This window comes from Oncorhynchus keta, chromosome 6, assembly GCF_023373465.1.
Source record: "Oncorhynchus keta strain PuntledgeMale-10-30-2019 chromosome 6, Oket_V2, whole genome shotgun sequence".
NCBI classification, from domain to species: domain Eukaryota; kingdom Metazoa; phylum Chordata; class Actinopteri; order Salmoniformes; family Salmonidae; genus Oncorhynchus; species Oncorhynchus keta.
This window is the reverse complement of record NC_068426.1, coordinates 43,016,957-43,037,061: the sequence shown is the minus strand read 5'-3', so window position 1 is coordinate 43,037,061 and position 20,105 is coordinate 43,016,957. Positions and strand designations below refer to the sequence as shown.

At 40.0% G+C, this 20,105-nt stretch overlaps 1 protein-coding gene across 1 annotated transcript; it reads right to left on the bottom strand.

Annotated features, from left to right (window-relative positions):
- Positions 1-1,223: 1,223 nt before the first annotated feature.
- On the bottom strand, positions 1,224-5,657 carry LOC118385549 (glutathione S-transferase theta-3-like). The gene is made up of 5 exons (XM_035772772.2): positions 5,432-5,657; positions 3,156-3,243; positions 2,811-2,961; positions 2,043-2,219; positions 1,224-1,701 (listed from the first exon to the last, which is right to left on the bottom strand). The coding sequence occupies exons 1-5, from the start codon at positions 5,541-5,543 to the stop codon at positions 1,504-1,506; spliced, it is 726 nt and encodes a 241-aa protein (XP_035628665.1). The 5' UTR covers positions 5,544-5,657; the 3' UTR covers positions 1,224-1,503.
- Between the last annotated feature and the right edge of the window lie 14,448 nt (positions 5,658-20,105).

Below are 20,105 nucleotides of genomic sequence, written 5' to 3'. Positions count from 1 at the left end.
TACTGGTGCTCTTTCATGCCCTCCCTAGGAGGGGTGCGTCACTTGAGTGGGTTGAGTCACTGATGTGATCTTCCTGTCTGGGTTGGCGCCCCCCCTTGGGTTGTGCTGTGGCAGAGGTCTTTGTGGGCTAATACTTGGCCTCGTCTCAGGATGGTAAGTTGGTGGTTGAAGACGTCCCTCTAGTGGTGTGGGGGCTGTGATTTGGCAAAGTGGGTGGTGGTAGGTGAGTTGGCTTACTGCATATCAATCTGTTACATACAAATGACAATTTACTGAATTACGTCTGTCTAGTTAGACATACAATGTGCATGGTTACTACATCACATTATGCCAGACTCTTAGAATCAAATATGTGTCTTGACGACCAAATCAGAATGGACACAAGGCGCTTTTCAGATATAAGGGGAAAGTGTACCACCTCTACCAAGATATCGGAACCTTATGGTACATGTGGTAGAGTGATGATCACCCATAAGTGCAATTTGCAAGGTCAAGTTACTCCACCTCAACTGCCGCACTGGTGGTAGCGGTGGGATAATCCCCCCAGTCTCTAAGGCTGGCTTTTGCATGGGGAATTTATTGAAAGAAAGGGAATAGCCTTGGGTTCATGTCCTGGGTCAGAAGTATAGTGTCAGTGACAAAACTCATGTGCTATACCTCAACCAAGACATATAGACCGTTTTGGCACAGATAGGGCCATTCCCACTCTGGAAAACTACACAATCATAAGCACATTTCACAGCATAGCAAGGAAACAATCACACTGTTTAATTATAAAAGACCAACCACACTGGCCTTCTGGTCTTAAAGGTAGTGGAGTATCAACACACAGAACATTGTTTAGAAGACACATAAGACACAGTATTTAACTCTTCCCCTAACACAAATGCATATGCTATAGGGCTATGGGTACGACATCAGGAGAAGATAAATACCAGCTGTTGATTCCTTCCCTCTCTCCCATGAGATAAGGAAGTATCCCTGCCAACATTTTACAGATCGGCCCACACCGTAACTTCCACACAGAGAGTGAGAGGAAAAGGCATCTCATATTTCAGCTCCCCATTGGGGTGCATGATAGTTTTACGCAATAGCTAACAAGGCACTATTGCGTGCCAGACTTCTCTAGACTATGGTCGATTGTTGTGAAAGAGCCAGTATGAGAAAGTTGCAGACAGATTCATAAGAATGTAGACAGCAAAAAAAAATGGACACCCACCCAGTCAACTTTGAAACAGATAATATATTGTTTGCAAACGTTAAACCTGGTTGTCTGAATTCAATACGTTATTCAGCCAATCAAAAACAGTGAAAGGCAAATACAGCTTTTTAGAACATTAGAATAAAACATCATGTATGTAATTGGCACTAACAGGAAATGTAGATGTTTTTGTTATTATGTTACACTGTTATGTTACATGCTGCATAGTGGCTAAATAACAGATTGATTATTTCTCTGAAGACCAGCTTAATTTGAATTCCTCTGCACTGTCATTGGAGCATTCAGAGGAATAATTTCAAGATCTTGGGTTTGAAGATCTGCATCTTGCTGCTGTCCATATTCTTGACCATTTCCTGGGACGCAAGAATCCCCTGGTGAGCCTCATCGAACAGCTCCTTCCCGATCTCCGCCTGAACCCGGTCTCGCCAGGCACTTAGCTTAAGTCTCCCCTCAAACACATCCAAACCGGAACCGACAGGCTGTGGAATACCAAAACGCAGAAATACACTCAGAAGGGCCACAATATAACAATATATTACAACAAAATTGATTGTTGTTAGGTTTGTGATGATTCAGACTTGTTTCATATATCAATAATTGTTCTAGTAAACACTTGTGGAAACAAGCAGCTCCAAACGAAAGACCTAAGACAGATTTAGTAATTCATTTGGACATGTCACTGCAGGTAGCTAAGGGGTTTCATTTCACCTGTAAGTTGCTCTAGATAAGAGTGTCTGGTATATGACAAAAAATGTAAATGTAAAACGTACTTGGTCTAATCTACTGAAGCAGGAAGAGACAAGATCTGCAAAGCATTCACCTGCATGATCTCAACAATGGCCACCAGGTCGGCCAAGGAGATCTGCTCTCCTGCGATAAAGGGCTTGTCCCCAATGAACTTTTCTTCAATGAGTTTCAGAGAGCCTTCCAGGTCCTCCAGGGCTCCATCCATCTTGTCCTTGGGGACCTCCACACCCATGATCTTTGGAATCAAGAGCTACAACACAGGCAGCCTTTCTATTATTCAAAACACAAACGTGTTGAATTCCCGAAACTTTATATTATGCCATGAAAAACGAGAAGGCATGAGATCATCTCTCAAAATCTAACAGGTATTTAACAAAACAGCTCTGCATCAAGTTCTTATAACAATGCTTGTAGAAGGATTATTTTTCTTGTCAGTGAAACTCAAAGGGCCACAGTCACATGCTTTGGCAATGTGTATGCTGTAGCCTATTTCTTCACAAACTACTGCCCGCGCGCACACATCGAACAATGTACGCTGTAGTCCATTTCTTCACAAACTACTGCCCACGCTCACACATTGAACAATGTACACTGTAGTCTATTTCTTCACAAACTACTGCCCACGGGCACACATTGAACATGGAAAACTGGAAACATCTACCGGTTTATAATACCATTATTATTACCTAAATCTTCTTGTTGTGTGACTTTATTTGACCACAGGAAAAAAAGGATGTTAATGTGCTACTGAGTAAACATTGCTATCTGGGTTGGACTGAACAAAGTCCAAAGAACAATTTGAAAACTATTCTAAATCCAATCATGTAGTAGCATCACTTACCCTGAGCCAAAACATCTTTGAGCCATGCATACGTATGCCCATGTGCTGCCAGGACAGGTATTCATTGACACGGGCACGCTTTTGCAGATCGGCTGGATACCAGTGGTCTGAGGTCTGGTACTTCTCTGCCAGATACTTCATGATGGCAATGCTGCAGAGATGATTGGCCCGTTTATAGTCATGGAAACACTTTACCTCGCCACTGTATTAGAATCATTACTAAAATCAGAATGAGGATATGTTTAGCTACTCCAGGGATCACAAAGGATTTAGTCTTTTATTACATTTAGTACATTGCCTCATCAGATAAGATTATTGATCTCAACTCAATGTTGTCATTCCAACCTCTCAGCCAAGCAGAAGTCTCCATCTCGGATTGCAGGAGCTTTCCTGATCATGTTGATCTTCCCAAACTCTTCTCCATACTGCTCTCCTGAAATGTAGTAAATGACAGAGATACGTGACAGACTTACTCCTGTAATAAGCCACCTACACCGAGTGTACTGTACAAACCATTAGGAACACCTTCCTAATATTAAGTGTCACCCCCTTTTGCCCTCAGATCAGCCTCAGTTTGTAGGGGGCATGGACTCTACAAGGTGTCGAAAGCATTCCACAGGGATGCTGGCCCATGTTGACTCCAACAGTTGTGTCCAGTTGGCTGGATGTCCTTTGGAGGTTGGACCACTCTTAATACATACGGGAAACTGTTGAGCGTGAAAAACCCAGCAGCGTTGCAGTTCTTGACACAAACCGGTGCACCTGCCACCTACTACCATACCCTGTTCAAAGGCACTTGCCCATTCACCAGCTTAATGGTACACATACACAATCCATGTCTCAGTTGTCTCAAGGCTTAAAAATCCTTATTTAACCCGTCTCTTCCCCTTAAACAAATCAAATCAAATTGTTTCTCATATGCTCAAAATACAACAGGTAGACCTTACCGTGAAATGATTACTTACAAGCCCTTAAACAACAACAAAGTTAAGAAAATATTGACTACATAAACTAAAGTAAAAAATGTGAAGAGTAACACCATAAAATAACAATAACGAGGCTATATATAGGGGGTACCAGCTTTGCACACTGTTGGCATCCTCTCAACCAGCTTATTTCATGAATGCATTTCGATTAACAGGTGTACCTTGTTAAAAGTTCATTTGTGGAATTTCTTTCCTTCTTAATGCGATTGAGCCAAGGTAGGAGTGGTATACAGAAGATAGCCCTATTTGATAAAAGACCATATTATGGAATGAACAGCTCAAATAAGCAGAGAAACAGTTTCTTCAAGTGCAGTCGCATAAACATCAAGTGCTATGATGAAACTGGCTCTCATGAGGACCACCACAGGAAAGGAAGACCTAGTTACCTCTGCTGTAGAGGATAAGTTCATTAGAGTTACCAGCCTCAGAAATTGCAGCCCAAATAAATGCGTCATAGAGTTCAAGTAACAGACACATCTCAACGTCAACTGTTCAGAGGAGACTGCGTGAGTAAGGCATTCATGGTCGAATTACCGCAAAGAAACCACTACTAAAAGACACCAATAAGAAGAAGAGACTTGCTTGGGCCAAGAAACACGAACAATGGACATTAGACTGTTGGAAATCTGAAAATTTGAGATTTAACCACTGTATCTTTGTGAGATGCAGAGTAGATGAACGGATGATCTCTGCATGTGTGATTCCCATGGTGAAGCATGGAGGAGGAGGTGTGATGGTGTCACCAGCAAAGCACCGTCAGTGATTTATTTACAATTCAAGGCACACTTAACCAGCATGGCTACAACCACATTCTGCCGCGATACGCCATCCCATCTGTTTTGTGCTTAGTGGGACTATTTGTTTTTCAATAGGACAATGACCTAAAACACATCCAGGTTGTTAAAGGGCCATTTGACCAAGAAGGAGAGTGATGGAGTGCTGCATCAGATGACCTGACCTCCACCATCACCCCTGACTTCAACCCAATTGAGATGGTTTGGGATGAGTTGGACCGCAGAGTTTAGGAAAAGCAGCCAACAAGTGCTCAAGCCTATGTGGGAACTCCTTCAAGACTGTTGGAAAAGCATTCCAGGTGAAGCTGGTTGATAGAATGCCAATAGTGTGCAAAGCTGTCAAGGCAAAGGGGGGCTACTTTGAAGAATCTCAAATACTTTGATTTGTTTCACCCTTTTTTGGTTACTACATGGTTCCATATGTGTTATTTCAGAGTTGATGTCTTCACTATTATTCTACAATGTTGAAAATACAAATAAAGAAAAACCCTTGAATGAGTAGGTGTGTCCAAACTTCTGACTTGGGGGTCAATGTAAATAGTGCAGGTAGCCATTTGATGAATTGTTCAACAGTCTTATGGCTTGATAGTAGAAGCTGTATCGTGGAGTTGAGAAACCCAGGACAGGGTTAGGGTAGACTAGGCCTACACACAGACTAGGCTACTTGCGTGCAAGTAAGAATAGATGCCTACCAGACTTAAACTTCCAAAATACCTTATCAGGATACTTCTGTAAATGACTTTTTACTGAACTTTAGATAACCTTTTATTAACGGTGAAAATTCTAGAATGAAGTTGCCTACTCTAAAAGCACAGTCTCCAAAATAAAAACAATAACCTACCTTCCAAAAGCGAAACCTTCATAAAATCAAAAGAAATGTTGTTCTTCTTGGCAAAAATATACACCGAGCGACATGGCTGTGAGAAAAGGTCTAAATACATTTCCAACGCCATCTTTAATACAATGCAAAGATTGTCTTCACGGTCAAACCCCGAATGACTTCTAGAATTTGTGGAAGCGTTCTACTTCTCTTCGGGACCTATATACCACACCCCTGGAGCGCGAGGAGGATCCCCGAGCCTTCTCACTGGAACTCGCGCGCACGCCCACTTTCCACGACGCATAGAAAAGGATCATGTGTGTCTGAGTGGTTAAAAATGCACACGTAACAACGAAACAAGATTTTCATCAATTGAAATGATTGCATAATTGTAATGCAGACATGCAGACAGTTATCTCATGATCTATGTAACATTGATCAAATCGAACTTTATTTCTATAGAACATTTCTCACAACAAATGCATTTCAAGGTGATGTGTGATTTATTGTGACCTACTATGAATAACGTTACATGAATTAAACTAAAATACAATTTTTCGGTTAGCCTTTTTAGTTGGGGTTGCCCTAAAATAGTGTGGCTGCTTTTAGATACATCCGCTTGACAACTCGGGGAGCAACAGCCTGACTTCCCTGCTGCCTCTTCCCCGCACAACATCAGGATATGATGTATGGTTGATTTCGCAAATACGGGCACTTTTGGATATTGAATGTTATTGAAAATGCTATTTAAACGAACAAAAAAAGTATCAGTTTCCACAAATACCCAGGGGAAATGTCATTACCCCCAAGGCATAAAATGTGCTATTTTAATTGAAAATGAAATGACAGAAATTGTGTATTGTGTATAAGGTATTTTATATAACATTTCACATAATTTTTTTAATCATGTTTGTTTTTTAAAAACGATTTTGTAGTTTTCTTAATTGTATTTGTCCTGTCTGAATGTCCATATATGCCTTGGTAATATATTATTGTAGGAATTCTCTTAATAACAAGCATATCAAAGGTTCACATATGGGAAATATCATCAATATCAAAACTATGTACCGTGATGGTAATGACTTAGTGTTGTGGCAACGACAGAGTGTGATGAAATTACGTTTCATATAAAACAACTGATGAAAAATACCATTCAATAGTTTAATGTCACAGTTGTACACGAGCGTCGTAAGAAGCGGACCAAGGTGCAGCGTGGTGAGCGTACATATTCCTCTTTATTAGAATGTCGCCAACAATACAACCCTACTGTGAAGCTTAATAGATTCCCAATCAGGCTATGATGTCCCTCTAACGCCAAAACAGAGAAATAAAGAAGCATTAACTACCCACACTGAAAGGAGGGACACCATTCAAAACCTTTAAAAAACAAAGATACATGGGTCTTTTAGAACAATTTGTAGTAGTTGTAGTAAATGATTCCCAATCAGAGACAACGATAGACAGCTGTCCCTGACTGAGAACCATACCCGGCCAAAACAGAGAAATAAAGAAGCATAGAAATCAAAACATAGAATGCCCACCCCACATCACACTCTGACCTAACCAAATAGAGACATAAAACGTCTCTCTAAGGTCAGGGCGTGACACCATTCAAAACCTTTAAAAAAACAAAGATACATGCCTCAATAACTGTAAAGTGACTGTCTTTTAGAACAATTTGGGGCTTCAATGCATTAGGCAGAAATACATGTATAGAGTTGGAAATACTGGTCGACATTAAACACATTAGTGTTCACTGGCTGCAGTCTATTGAGTCAGACTCATGAGCGACTGGAACGAGCTGCAGCAAACACTCAAACCGGACAGTTTTATCTCAATCTCTTCATTCAAAGACTCAATCATGGACACTATTACTGACAGTTTTAGCTGCTTTGTGTGATGTATTGTTGTCTCTACCTTCTTGACCTTTGTGCTGTTGTCTGTGCCCAGTAATGTTTTCATGTTTTCTGCTTCTACCATGTTGTGTTGCCACCATGTTGTTGTCATGTGTTGCTGCCATGCTATGTTGTTGTCTTCGGTCTCTCTTTATGTTGTGTTGTCTCTCTTGTCATGATGTGTGTTTTGTCCTATATTTTTGGTAGGCTGTCATTGTAAATAAGAATTTGGTCTTAATTGACTTGCCTAGTTAAATAAAGTTAAATAGATAATAATAAATCAATCAATAGTTAAATAAAATAAAATAAATGAGACAGGTGTGTGCTCACTCAAGATTAGGTTTTGCCCTTAATGCACTCTATTGCTTAACGAGAGAGCAAATTTCCACCCAGACTGCGCCATCAAGCATCATATGCCATTTTGTCGCTGGATGAGGCTCAGGGACAAACCCAAGCACATTCTCTCATTGGCCAAAATAATCAGTTGGCTCCCACACAACTCATCGTCTTGACTAGAGCGCAGCTCTCTGCATCAACATCTCGTATAATACCAGGGTAAGGGTCTTCACTATATTCCACAACACAACACTTTCCAATCAGTCCCTCATATATGTCTACAATGGGCTCTATTGCGCTAGGAGATGGCTGTGGTGCTGTACAGGTGGAAGGTTGGGGTTTGCCTGCCTCTGTTGAATTATCACGGTTTGTGCTTAGGCCAAAACATTAACATAGATGTAGAGTCCTGTGAGGGGCAGTTAGGTCATCATTCTGTAGCTGTAAGACTTCGGGTGAGTGTGGTGGTGTGTTCCTTTACAGGTATGACTCCATAACCACACATTTCTGGACAGCTGACCTTCTGTTTCTTTGGTTTATTTTCCATGGCCTCCTTTTTTCATTTTTTTCTCACTGGGAAAGTTGTGAGATGGATTTCAGTTCATCACTTTAGTTTCACTTCTGTTATCTTACTTTTTGTTTCTTAAGATACTCCTCGTATCTTATAGGATCTTGTTGGATAATAGGACTAATGGTAGAGGCAGATTACCCACTCGCTGGTTTACCCAGAAGAGAGAGATTAAAGTAGACGGCACACGTCAAAGTAATTGATTTATGACCCTGCGTCACGATGAAACAAGGAATGTGTGTGTGTGTGTGTGTGTGTGTGGTAGAAACAAGGAATGTGTGTGTGTGTGTGTGTGTGTGTGTGTGTGTGGGTGTGTGTGGGTGTTAGAAACAAGGAATGTGTGTGTGTGTGTGTGTGTGTGTGTGTGTGTGTGTGTGTGTGTGTGTGTGTGTGTGTGTGTGTGTGTGTGTGTGTGTGTGTGTGTGTGTGTGTGTGTGTGTGTGTGTGTGTGTGTGTGTGTGTGTGTGTGTGTGTGTGTGTGTGTGTGGGTGTTAGAAACAAGGAATGTGTGTGTGTGTGTGTGTGTGTGTGTGTGTGTGTGTGTGTGTGTGTGTGTGTGTGTGTGTGTGTGTGTGTGTGTGTGTGTGTGTGTGTGTGTGTGTGTGTGTGTGTGTGTGTGTGTGTGTGTGTGTGTGTGTTAGAAACAAGGTCCCTTGGCATTGTGTCCATTTCAGGCTTTAAACAACAATTAAACAGCCATCTAAATAATGTGTCTCAGCCTAGTTTCCTATTTAGTTCTCTTTATATGTACAGGCACAGAGCTTCCAGATGGCTCCAGCCTAAGGATTTTCAGTGCATGTACACCTGGGGAGATTAGAACCCCAAAGAAAAGATCCTAAAGGTCATTTCAGATTCAGGTTCATCATGACAGCCTCTTTATGAAAGGCCTTTAACTATGGCTAAACAGTTTTCTACACATCTTATTAATTAATGATGTACCCAGGATTTACAGGCAGGACAGTTGATCTACACATGGAGGGAAAACTTACGGAGTTATGATGGAGCGGGCAAGCGTCTTTGAGTTGGTGAATTCGAAACGGATAAGGGTCAGGGCTAACCGGACCCTTTATCTGTAAGAAATAGTCAACATTTTGGAATGTGTTAAAATGTAGGTACTAAATATTTTGAATTAAATCACTGGTTTTAAAAATGTATCTCACGCTTTAACGATAGGGGAAAGAGGTAATTTCATATTTCGGTTTAGGGGGGTTATTAACTTTATGGAAAACAATATTCACACTATGTGGATTATAAACATGTACATACATAGAGAACCAACACATCAAGATCTAACAGGGATGGGTGGGGATTCATAGTACAACAGGAGGCTTCTGTAACCTGCAATACGTGTTAAATATGGTTTACATACATCCACGACTGAATGGTTTCACAAACTACCTTTAAAGGTTTTGTAAGAAAGTTGTAACAGGCCTCATTCAACAGTCTAGAGAGGAACCTAAAGACACCAAAAACATCATCGTTTAGAGCAGCTTGGAGATTATTAGCCATGTAAATGGGGAGCAAAAGAGCGGTTTAACCAACTCTGTACAAACCCCGACACGGGGTATGATAACTCTGACGCGTACGTCTAATGATTATTGTAGATGTTTACAACTGAGGGAGTTGACAGTAGGTCAATGAGATGTATAAAGGCAAATTGACATAACAGACCTCAAAGACCAACAGCCTACTTAATAATATAGAATGCAGGGGTGTGTACTGAACATGTAACCATTATAAAACAAAAAATGTCTCGAAACACCCCCTAGTTAGGGACAGAACGTGGAGCATATACTTTAACACTATGTTACCACAGCTTTAGCGCAAACCCACAGGCCCGAATATTTAGCTGCCCGGACAGATTAAAAAAATATATTCTGAATAAGTGAATCTCTCCTAATGGATATTTCTGGAGGTGAGTAAATGAAAAATATATTTTAAGATTTGTTTGAATATTATCGGGATATTATTGTAATATTAAACCATTTGGGTATTTCAGGCCAAATGCCAATATATGTTAAAAAAGGGTATATATAGCGTATAACTGGTAATATTGTCTAACGTTTGTCAGGATCCCAAACAATTGTCTAACGTTTGTTTGGATCCCAAACATTTAAGCAGCTTTTAAGCGGTTTACCGGATCTGGAACAACATGAGGGGAATTCACAGTCTCAAAAACCAGGCAGTCAGTCGCCATCAGCATTTTTTCGCTGTAAGTCCTTATAATTAATCACATACCCAAAAATATTTATATATAAAAATATAAAAATAGTGTGTACTATTTTAAAAGCTATTTTATGTATTTACAGCCGACATACAGCCAAGAACGATAAAGGATTCGTTATGGACATCTGACACATCGGGTGACTTGGATGCAATTCTCCAGTTCTGTACGAACTTTTTTCAAACTCACAGTGAATCCCGGGAACCTCCACTCACTCGCTACACATTCCATGCCCCAACAACCAACGCACAACTGTGGACCAAGTGCATTGCGCAGAATCACCATAGGTATTAATTCTAGCCATTTACATGTATGTTTTTAAAAATGAAGACTATTTATACAATGAAACAATGTTGTTTTATTCACACTGTTTGTAAACAATAACTTCTGCCCTCTTAGGGTCAACTTGACCCGCTTATTGATTAGAAAGTATGATTAGAAACCAAGGCTGTGGAATATATTCTCTCTCGCAGGCTATGAAAAAGACCAAAGCTAGGACACTGACTCCTGAGTGTTGAACTTATGCCCACTCTACAACAGCCCAGGTTGTTATATGCCCCTGAGGATCATCTACGAACGTTGGAACATCTACAACTATTGAAGATGCAAAAAGGGGGTTTTCAGAAATACATTTGGTTTGCAAATATGTATTATTATAAAAAATAATATAACATTATTATCATAATCTTTAGGATTATTATGTTACATGTGAGACATAACCAGAAATGTCAACGAAGACAATTTACAAGAATGTGTTTACCAGGCGGTGATGAAAACACTTTAAAGGAGCTCTAATTCAAACATGCAAGGATATATATACATGATACGATTACCCACTTTAAAACTGTTGCTGCAATATCACTTCTCAATGTGTGTACATTTCAAGCTTTCAACAACAGTAAACCAACCTGCTCAATAATGTTTCTCAGACTTACACACTGTTGAGTTTTCCTAGTTAGTAAAGAAACAACCACTAAGCCAAAACACAAAAATTGTAATATAATCTTTATACAAGTCATTCTATGAAAACAGGTACATTCTGATTTCAAGCTAGGTTTTCACGCCCGGACCATAGTTTGCTATGTATGTTTATAGGTTTTGTTGGGTATGGGTGTGATCTGAGTGGGCATTCTATGTTGTGTGTCTAGTTTGTCTTTTTTCTGTGTTTGGGCCTGATATGGTTTTCAATCAAGGCTGGTGTTAAACTTTCTGACGGGGAACCATATTTAGGTAGCCTGTGTTGTCATTGTTGGGTGATTGTCTAAGTTAGGTGCTTGTGTCAGCTCATTTGGTATATAGCGTCACGGTCGTTGTTCATTTATTGGTTTGTTCAGTTTACTTCGTGTTTTCGTCATCCATTAAAACGATGCATTCACACCACGCAGCGCTTTGGTCCACTTATTATTACCCATGACGATCGTGACAGCTTGATCTGATCCTCAACCCTATTACGACAGCATATAATGTACAGTCATATGCAAAACCATAAAACTCTGACAAGAAAACAATGAAAACCTTAACACGACTACACGCATTGCCATTATTTTAGTTAACAGCCACCCATGGTTGAATTTGGTACTTTTTCTTTGTACATGCACCAAGCCTCCAAGGGGGGTGACAACCGTATTCACAATGAGAAATATAGGCTAATAAAACAAATGTCTGCATAATGAAAGACATGAAAACTGTAGACAACAATGTATTTCGATCTGTTTTAAACGAGGATATTGTCAGTAAGGTCACGGAGACTAACAATAGACAATAGTTATTGTGGGAGGTTTAGGGTTCAAATATATGGGAAGGATCAGGAATGTTAGAGATTTGGTCACTGTGGCGATTTTGAAAGAGTACATTTTGATTGATCAAGAATTCCCAATAGGTTTGTGTCAAGCCCGGACCATAGTTTGCTATGTATGTTTATAGGTTTTGTTTGGTCAGGGTGTGATCTGAGTGGGCATTCTATGCTGTATGTCTAATTTGTATTTTTCTATGTCTGGCCTGATATGGTTCTCAATCAGAGGCTGGTGTTAGTCGTTGTCTCTGATGGGGAACTGTATCAACGGCTTGAATTTCTGACAAAATAATATTATCAATGTATACAATATATTTGTTTATTAGACCTACCAACATAGAACACAATAGTGTATATCATGGGTAACTACCGTTTTCATGGTTAATTGATAGGTGTTCAATTCTGTGGACTGAGAATCCCAAATACTTTGCACAACATATACATAGTTTGTACAACTCTTTTATAATCTAAATGTATATGTTGTGCCCGACCCCCGCCCCGAGGTGTCCACTGGGCCCGAGTCGGACCCGGAGGAGGGAGATGACCCCGCTCTGGCAAGCGAGCCACCGTGCGAGGAAGACCTCAGGCTCCCCTTTATGGAGGTGGAGACCCTAGACGGACCTCCCGACACAGGAACCCTCACGGGTCAGTTCGGGACGGCCCAATTAGACCCAAATCTCCAGAATGCTAGGGTTCCAGGTGATGGCGGTGGATGGCGTACTGTTACCTGGGGTAAATGATTGGCGCTACCTCCACTTCGCAATTAAGCATAATTGATTGTATCAAGTAGTAAAGAATAATGGGGAGACAAAAGGCTATACTACTACCGGGTTCTGCCTTTCGGGCTCCACGGGACACCAGCGACATTTCAGTGACTCATGGACCGAGTCCTTACAGATAGCCAGGGGCACACTCCAACCTTCAGATATAATTTACAAACAAAGCATTTGTGTTTAGTGAGTCCGCCAGATCAGATCAGAGGCAGTAGGGATGACCAGGGATGTTTTCTTGATAGGTGTGTGAATTTGACAATTTTCCTGTCTTGCTAAGCATTCAAAATGTAACAAGTACTTTTGGGTGTATGGAATAATGTATGGAATAATGTATGGAATAAAAAGCACATCATTTTCTTAAGAAATGTAAATGTAAAAATATAAATAGTCAAGTAAAATACAGATATCCTGAAAAACTACTTAAGAAGTACTTTTTTTTTTTACTTAAGTACTTTACACCACTGAGGATGACACTAAGGGCCCATACTTATTTTTTCTCAGTCTTAAAATGTGCCAATTAAAATTGTTGACATCGTTGCACATGATGGAAAAAAACATCAGTTTTTTATTTTTATATCATCTTTAAAATGAACAAGATAAAACAAACATTCAGATAGGATGATGGGGACAATTTCAGTGAAAAATATAAGAGGGCAACAGTACTTGTGCAAAGTTTCAGAATGATAACTTCCAAAATGAGTGTGCTACATGACATTTATCATGAAGTCACCCAGGTGTCCCACACAAGTAGCCCAAATGTACCCAAGTGGCCAAATTGGTGAAGGTATACATTTTGAGACAAATAACTATATACAAAATACCAAAATGGTATTCTAACACCCTCCCCCCAAAAAAATAAATAAATTGGGAGAAAAAAAATATTGATAAAAAATATCTGAAAAAAATATATATATATATATATTTTACATTTACAAAATAACATGGGTAACTATTTACACACTTTCAATATTTAGAAGACCTCAGTCCTCTATCAAATTAAATCTATTTATATAGCCCCAGCCTAAAACCCCAAACAGCAGCAATCAGGTGTAGAAGCACGGTGGCTAGGAAAAACTCCCTAGAAAGGCAAACACCTAGGAAGAAACCTAGAGAGGAACCAGGCTATGAGGGGTGGCATAGTCCTATTTTCTGCTGGCCAGGTGGAGATCACAGTGGGTGTAGAGGGTGCAACAGGACAGCACCTCAAGAGGGAAAGTGAACAGTTTAGGGTTCCATAGCCGCAGGCAGAACAGTTGAAACTGGAACAGCAGCAAGGCCGGGTGGACTGGGGAAAGCAAGGAGTCATCATGGCAGGTAGATGAAGCATTTTCCAAGGACCAGGAGTAAACTGAACAGACTTAAATTCACACAAGACATGGATAAGACAGGAAAAGTACAGCCAGATATAACATAATGAACCAAGCCCCCACCCCCTTTGCCATATAACCCTGCCAAAACTCTGACCCATTTATTGAATATTGAGAAAACATCAGACAGAATTCTGCTGCTGAGGTGCCAGATGCAATAGCAGTTTTCCTTTCTCAGGTTTAGATTCAGAGGGTCACTGAGCATGTGGTGCATGTGATGGGAGACTTATTCAGTGCAAACAACACAGCAACGCCGCCATGCTGTGCCCTTTTGGCCCTTAGGCACATCCATGCCTGCACAAATATTATTTGGGTAGATGAACACTTGTGGCAGGAGCAGAAGGGACAGGGCTTATATAAACAGTGGTGCTGTAGCAAAGCATCCAATCAATTGATGCTCCCTCTAATGTAGACTGATTTGAGGAAGCATCTGGCTGTGTTGAGATGAATGGGTTTGCACCTACAGCTCATATATTATAGATAGATGCATAAATAGATATATATATAGACATATATATAAATATATTTTTTTTATGTTAAATACATTTGCATACAGTGCCGAAAGTTCTAAAAACCTTGAACTTTGCTTTTCATTACATTTCAGGCTTCAAACATAAAGATATAAAACTGTATTTTTTTTGAAGAATCAACAACAAAATGGGACACAATCATGAAGTGGCACGACATTTATTGTATATTTCAAACTTTTTAACAAATCAAAACTGAAACATTGGGCATGCAAAATTATTCAGCCCCTTTACTTTCAGTGCAAAGATCAATTAATTCTATATCTAATGGACCAGGGGGGATTTCTGTTCAAGAAGCGAAGGAAAAATCCATGTTTGAATGTGTTGTTACTTCATGTGAAATATCAAAATTATAATACAACTAATGATCAATCTACGAACAGTGTAGTGTGGAACATATTCCTTCTAATGATAGGCTATTTATCTCTACTGACATCAAGGTCTGTCGGGGGAAATGAGTAATTAGTTCTGAACAAAGACCCATGGATGTCATCCATTTTAAGATGTTTTAAGATGTACGGTGGGAACAACTGAAACATGGCCGCCAGTGGAACTTCCAGCAAGACATCAAAATCCACAAAGACATTGTTCATTGGCCTCAAAATCAACATTTTGCAATAACTATCGCAGTCTCTGGACTTGAAACCCATTGAAAACCTGTGGTTTGCATTGAAGAGGGCAGTGCTGATCAGCGTAGATGAAGGATATCAAGGATCTGGAAGGATTCTGTATTTAGGATGGGGATAAGATCGCTGCCATTGTGGTCTCCAACTCATAAAAATATTTTAGAAAAAGTATCTATCCTCGCAAGGTATTGAAAACATGGGTGTCAATCTTGACCCCTACCTTTGAGAATAAAGTATTACTTGTTAAACCTCTTTAAGGAATACCTAGGATAGGATAAGTAATCCTTCTCACCCCCCCTAAAAGATTTAGATGCACTATTGTAAAGTGGCTGTTCCACTGGATGTCATAAGGTGAATGCACCAATTTGTAAGTCGCTCTGGATAAGAGCGTCTGCTAAATGACTTAAATGTAAATGTAAATGTTAAACAATATCTATTTCTCTCAGTAATTGTGCTGGTATAAAATATAATTTCCCTTTTTTTTAAATAAAATATAGCTCAGTATTTTTATTATTTATTTTACAGTCATTTATGCTCATCTTTATCAGGGGTGTCAATAATTTCCGACCCCACTAATTGTTACAATACAGCATGAATTCTTGAATTAATGATACGTAAAAATCTGAGGTCAGCATTTTATGAACTAATCTTCACATTTGATTTTAGCTTTTGTTGACCAAGTATACCACTGTATCACTCGACTACCTTACCAAATCATGTGCAAATGTTAGGCTAAATGTTCAGAAATGAGATACAGGCTTTCCTAAATGTGTCAAATCTAAATATATGACGCGAAGACTTTATGGTTGAGGGCATTGTATCCATATACATGAAATACACAAAGTTAAAATCATCCACCTTCAGATTTTCCTTAACATTTAAGAACATGTTGAGATTCCAAAAACCCTAACAGTATAGTCCTTCCTGATTGGTTTCTCATCATTCAGCTTCTTTGTGGGTTATATATATATATTTTTTATGTATATATATTTTTTTATCTTTATTTAACCAGGCAAGTCAGTTAAGAACATATTCTTATTTTCAATGATGGCCTGGGAACAGTGGGTTAACTGCCTGTTCAGGGGAAGAACGACAGATTTGTACCTTGTCAGCTCGGGGGTTTGAACTCACAACCTTGCGGTTACTAGTCCAACGCTCTAACCACTAGGCTACGCTGCCGTCTATAGGTGTCTCTTTACTCAAAAAGTGTGAGTGTTTGGTTATAGGTTAAACACATGTGTTTGTAGTGGGGATTTCCCACCCCCCTGCTGCAATAACAGATGCTGTTGATAATATTTCAGAATATTTAAAACATTTCTGTCATCTGAATTCATTATTTTAGGAGATTTTAACCTGGATTGTTTTACCCCGGCCTCTGATCATCTGAAGAATATTTGTTCGTCTTGGCTTTAAAATAACTTAGATGAATGTAAGAAACCCATCAAACTCCTCACTAATTTTGACAAACAAGTACTTATTGAGTGGTGTCTTTGCTAATGACATCAGTGATCACTGTCCTATTGTATGTATTCAAGATACCAAACAGAAAAACATTGTTCCTCGCATAATGTTTATTTATTTATTTTTTTACTCTGAGCTTTCCTTTATCAGCTGCATGCCGGACACTGAATTGGCTCTAGAACTTCATCTATTTTGATCTCTGGCAGACAAACAGACAGACAGACCATGTCCTCCCTCTCCACAAAGGTGGTGACCCCTCCGACCTAAATAATTATCGCCCTACCTCGAAATGATCTTGGCTAGCAATGTTTTTACATCATTAATCAACTGTCAGCTTCGATCCTTCCTTGCCAAGATACGTATTCTAAGTGTTATGAAACCAGTCTAGTTTCAGGTCAGGTCATGGCACCATCTATGTTACAACCTTGGGTGTTAAATGATGTGGTAAAGGGTATGGATCGGAGGAAGCAATGTGCGGCCCTGTTTATTGACTTATTGAAAGCTTTTGATATTGTTGACCACTATATTGATTCAAAGATTGTCTGCAATCAGTATGGATCAGAACATGACTTGACAGACAGGACAGAATGTGTTTTTGTGGTGGTGTTAAGTCAGGTTTTGACATTACAAAAGGTGTCCCACAGGGATCAATTTTAGGTCCTGTACTTTTTTGATATAAACACACCATTGGTTTTGTTTTTGACATACAGCTGTATGCAGGTGACACTGTTGTGCATGCTATTGCCTCCATGGTTGACCAGGCTCTTTTGGAGATTTAATCTACCTTCATTGTTTTGCAGAAAGCCTTTGTTGAACTAAAATTGGTACTTAATGCAAGTAAAACCCAGTATATGTAACGTTGTGTACTGAGAGTCAGGAAACATGTTCAGGGAGAGAGTATTTTAATAAAATAAATGGAATATATTACAAAACAAGAAACACTAAGAGCACACAGACATGAAACTGAAACAGACACAATAATGCCTGGGGAAGGAACCAAAGGGAGTGACATATATAGGGAAGGTAATCAAGGAGCTGATGGAGTCCAGGTGAGTCTGATGATGTGCAGGTGAGCGTAACGATGGTGACAGGTGTGCGCCATAACGAGCAGCCTAGAGGCTGGAGAGGGAGTGTAACGGATGTGAAACGGCTAGCTTAGTTAGCGGTGTGCGCTAAATAGCGTTTCTGAGATCGGTTAGTTCCCCGCTCTGCACTTGCTCTGAGACCTTGAAGTAGTGTGCAGAAGTTCCCTGGTTTGCTCTGCGGTTTAAAGTCATACTGTTACATTGATGCTGTTGACCCGGATTTGTGGAAGGTGGGTAACGGATGCTTCGTGGGTGACTGTTGTCTGAGACCTTGAAGTAGTAGCAGAGGGTCCCTGGTTCGCGCCCGGGTGATGGGCGAGGGGACGAGGGACGGACGTAAAGTTATTCTGTTACAGGAGCACACGTGACATATATGTTATTCTCCAAATCACATAAAAATGTATGTGATGATTTATACCCTCATTGATCGTGTCCCTGCTTATTAATATCTAGACATTTGGATTAACAAAAAGGTATCTTAGTTTAAAAAATGTATGTTGATGAGTTAGTCAAGAAATTAAGAATTGAAACGGGCTTATTTTATAGGAATAGACCATGTCTTTCATTAAATAGCAGAAAACAAAATCATGCAGTTGACATTCATAGCGGTTATAGACTATGGGGATATTGTCTATATGAATGCAGCTGCCACTGTACTGAAGCCATTGGACACAGTTTATAATAGCACTCTACGCTTTATAACGGGCGATAGGTTCAGTACACATCCCTGCATTCAGAAAGTAGGCTGTCCTCTTAGAAGTCTTGTAGATGGATGCATTGCTCTCATTTTGGGGGTATTTTTTTGTATAAAGCCCTCCTGCATAAACTTCCGCCGTACCTAACTTCATTGTTAATTTATAGACTTATGAGATACCAGACCCGGTCTCAGGGATGGCTAACTGGAGATCGCTTCTATCTCCACCGGTAGATCTGCTTAAAAAGACGTTGCACCTTACATGCGGAATGATCGCCAATGCACTTTAGAATTGGAGGAATTGGTGCCTCTAGGGCATTTCAGATATGTTGTTTATATACAGTATAGGTGCATTTTAATGTCTACAGTGGGGCAAAAAAGTATTTCGTCAGCCACCAATTGTGCAAGTTCTCCCACTTAAAAAGATGAGAGAGGCCTGTAATTGTGGTGGCTAAGGCGATCTTGTTATCCACGTTAGCACCAACGATGTTAGGATGAAAAAGTCAGAGGTCACCAAGCGCAACATAGCTTCAGCGTGTAAATCAGCTAGAAAGATGTGTCGGCATCAAGTAATTGTCTCTAGCCCCCTCCCAGTTAGGGGGAGTGATGAGCTCTACAGCAGAGTTTCACAACTTAATCGTTGGTTGAAAACTGTTTTCTGCCCCTCCCAAAATATAGAATTTGTATATAATTGGTCCTCTTTCTGGGACTCACCTACAAACAGGACCAAGTCTTTAAAGCTGAGGAGTGACGGATTCCATCCTTGCTGGAGGGGTACTCTCATCTTATCTACGAACATAGGCAGGACTCTAACTCCTCTAGCTCCACAATGAGATAAGGTGCAGGCAGCAGGGCATTAGCGTAGTGGAGTCTGCCACTAACACAGTCAGCGTAGTCAGCTCAGCTATCCCTGTTGAACCCGTGACTGTGCCTCGATCTAGGTTGAGCAAAACAAAACGTGGCGGTGTTCGCCTTAGAAATCTCACTGGAATATAAAGACCTCCTCCATTCCTGTCATTATTGAAAGAGATTGTGATATCTCAAAATAGGGCTATTTAATGTTACATCCCTCACTTCTAAGGCAGTCATGGTCAATTAACTAATCACTGATCATAATCTTGATGTGATTGGCCTGACTGAAACATGGCTTAAGCCTGATGAATTTACTGTGTTAAATGAGGCCTCTCCTCCTGGTTACACTAGTGACCATATCCCATGCGCATCCCGCAAAGGTGGAGGTATTGCTAACATTTATGACAGCAAATTAAAATTTACACCAAAAAAAAATAAATGACTGTTTTCATCTTTTGAGCTTCTAGTCATGAAATCTATGCAGCCTATTCAATCACT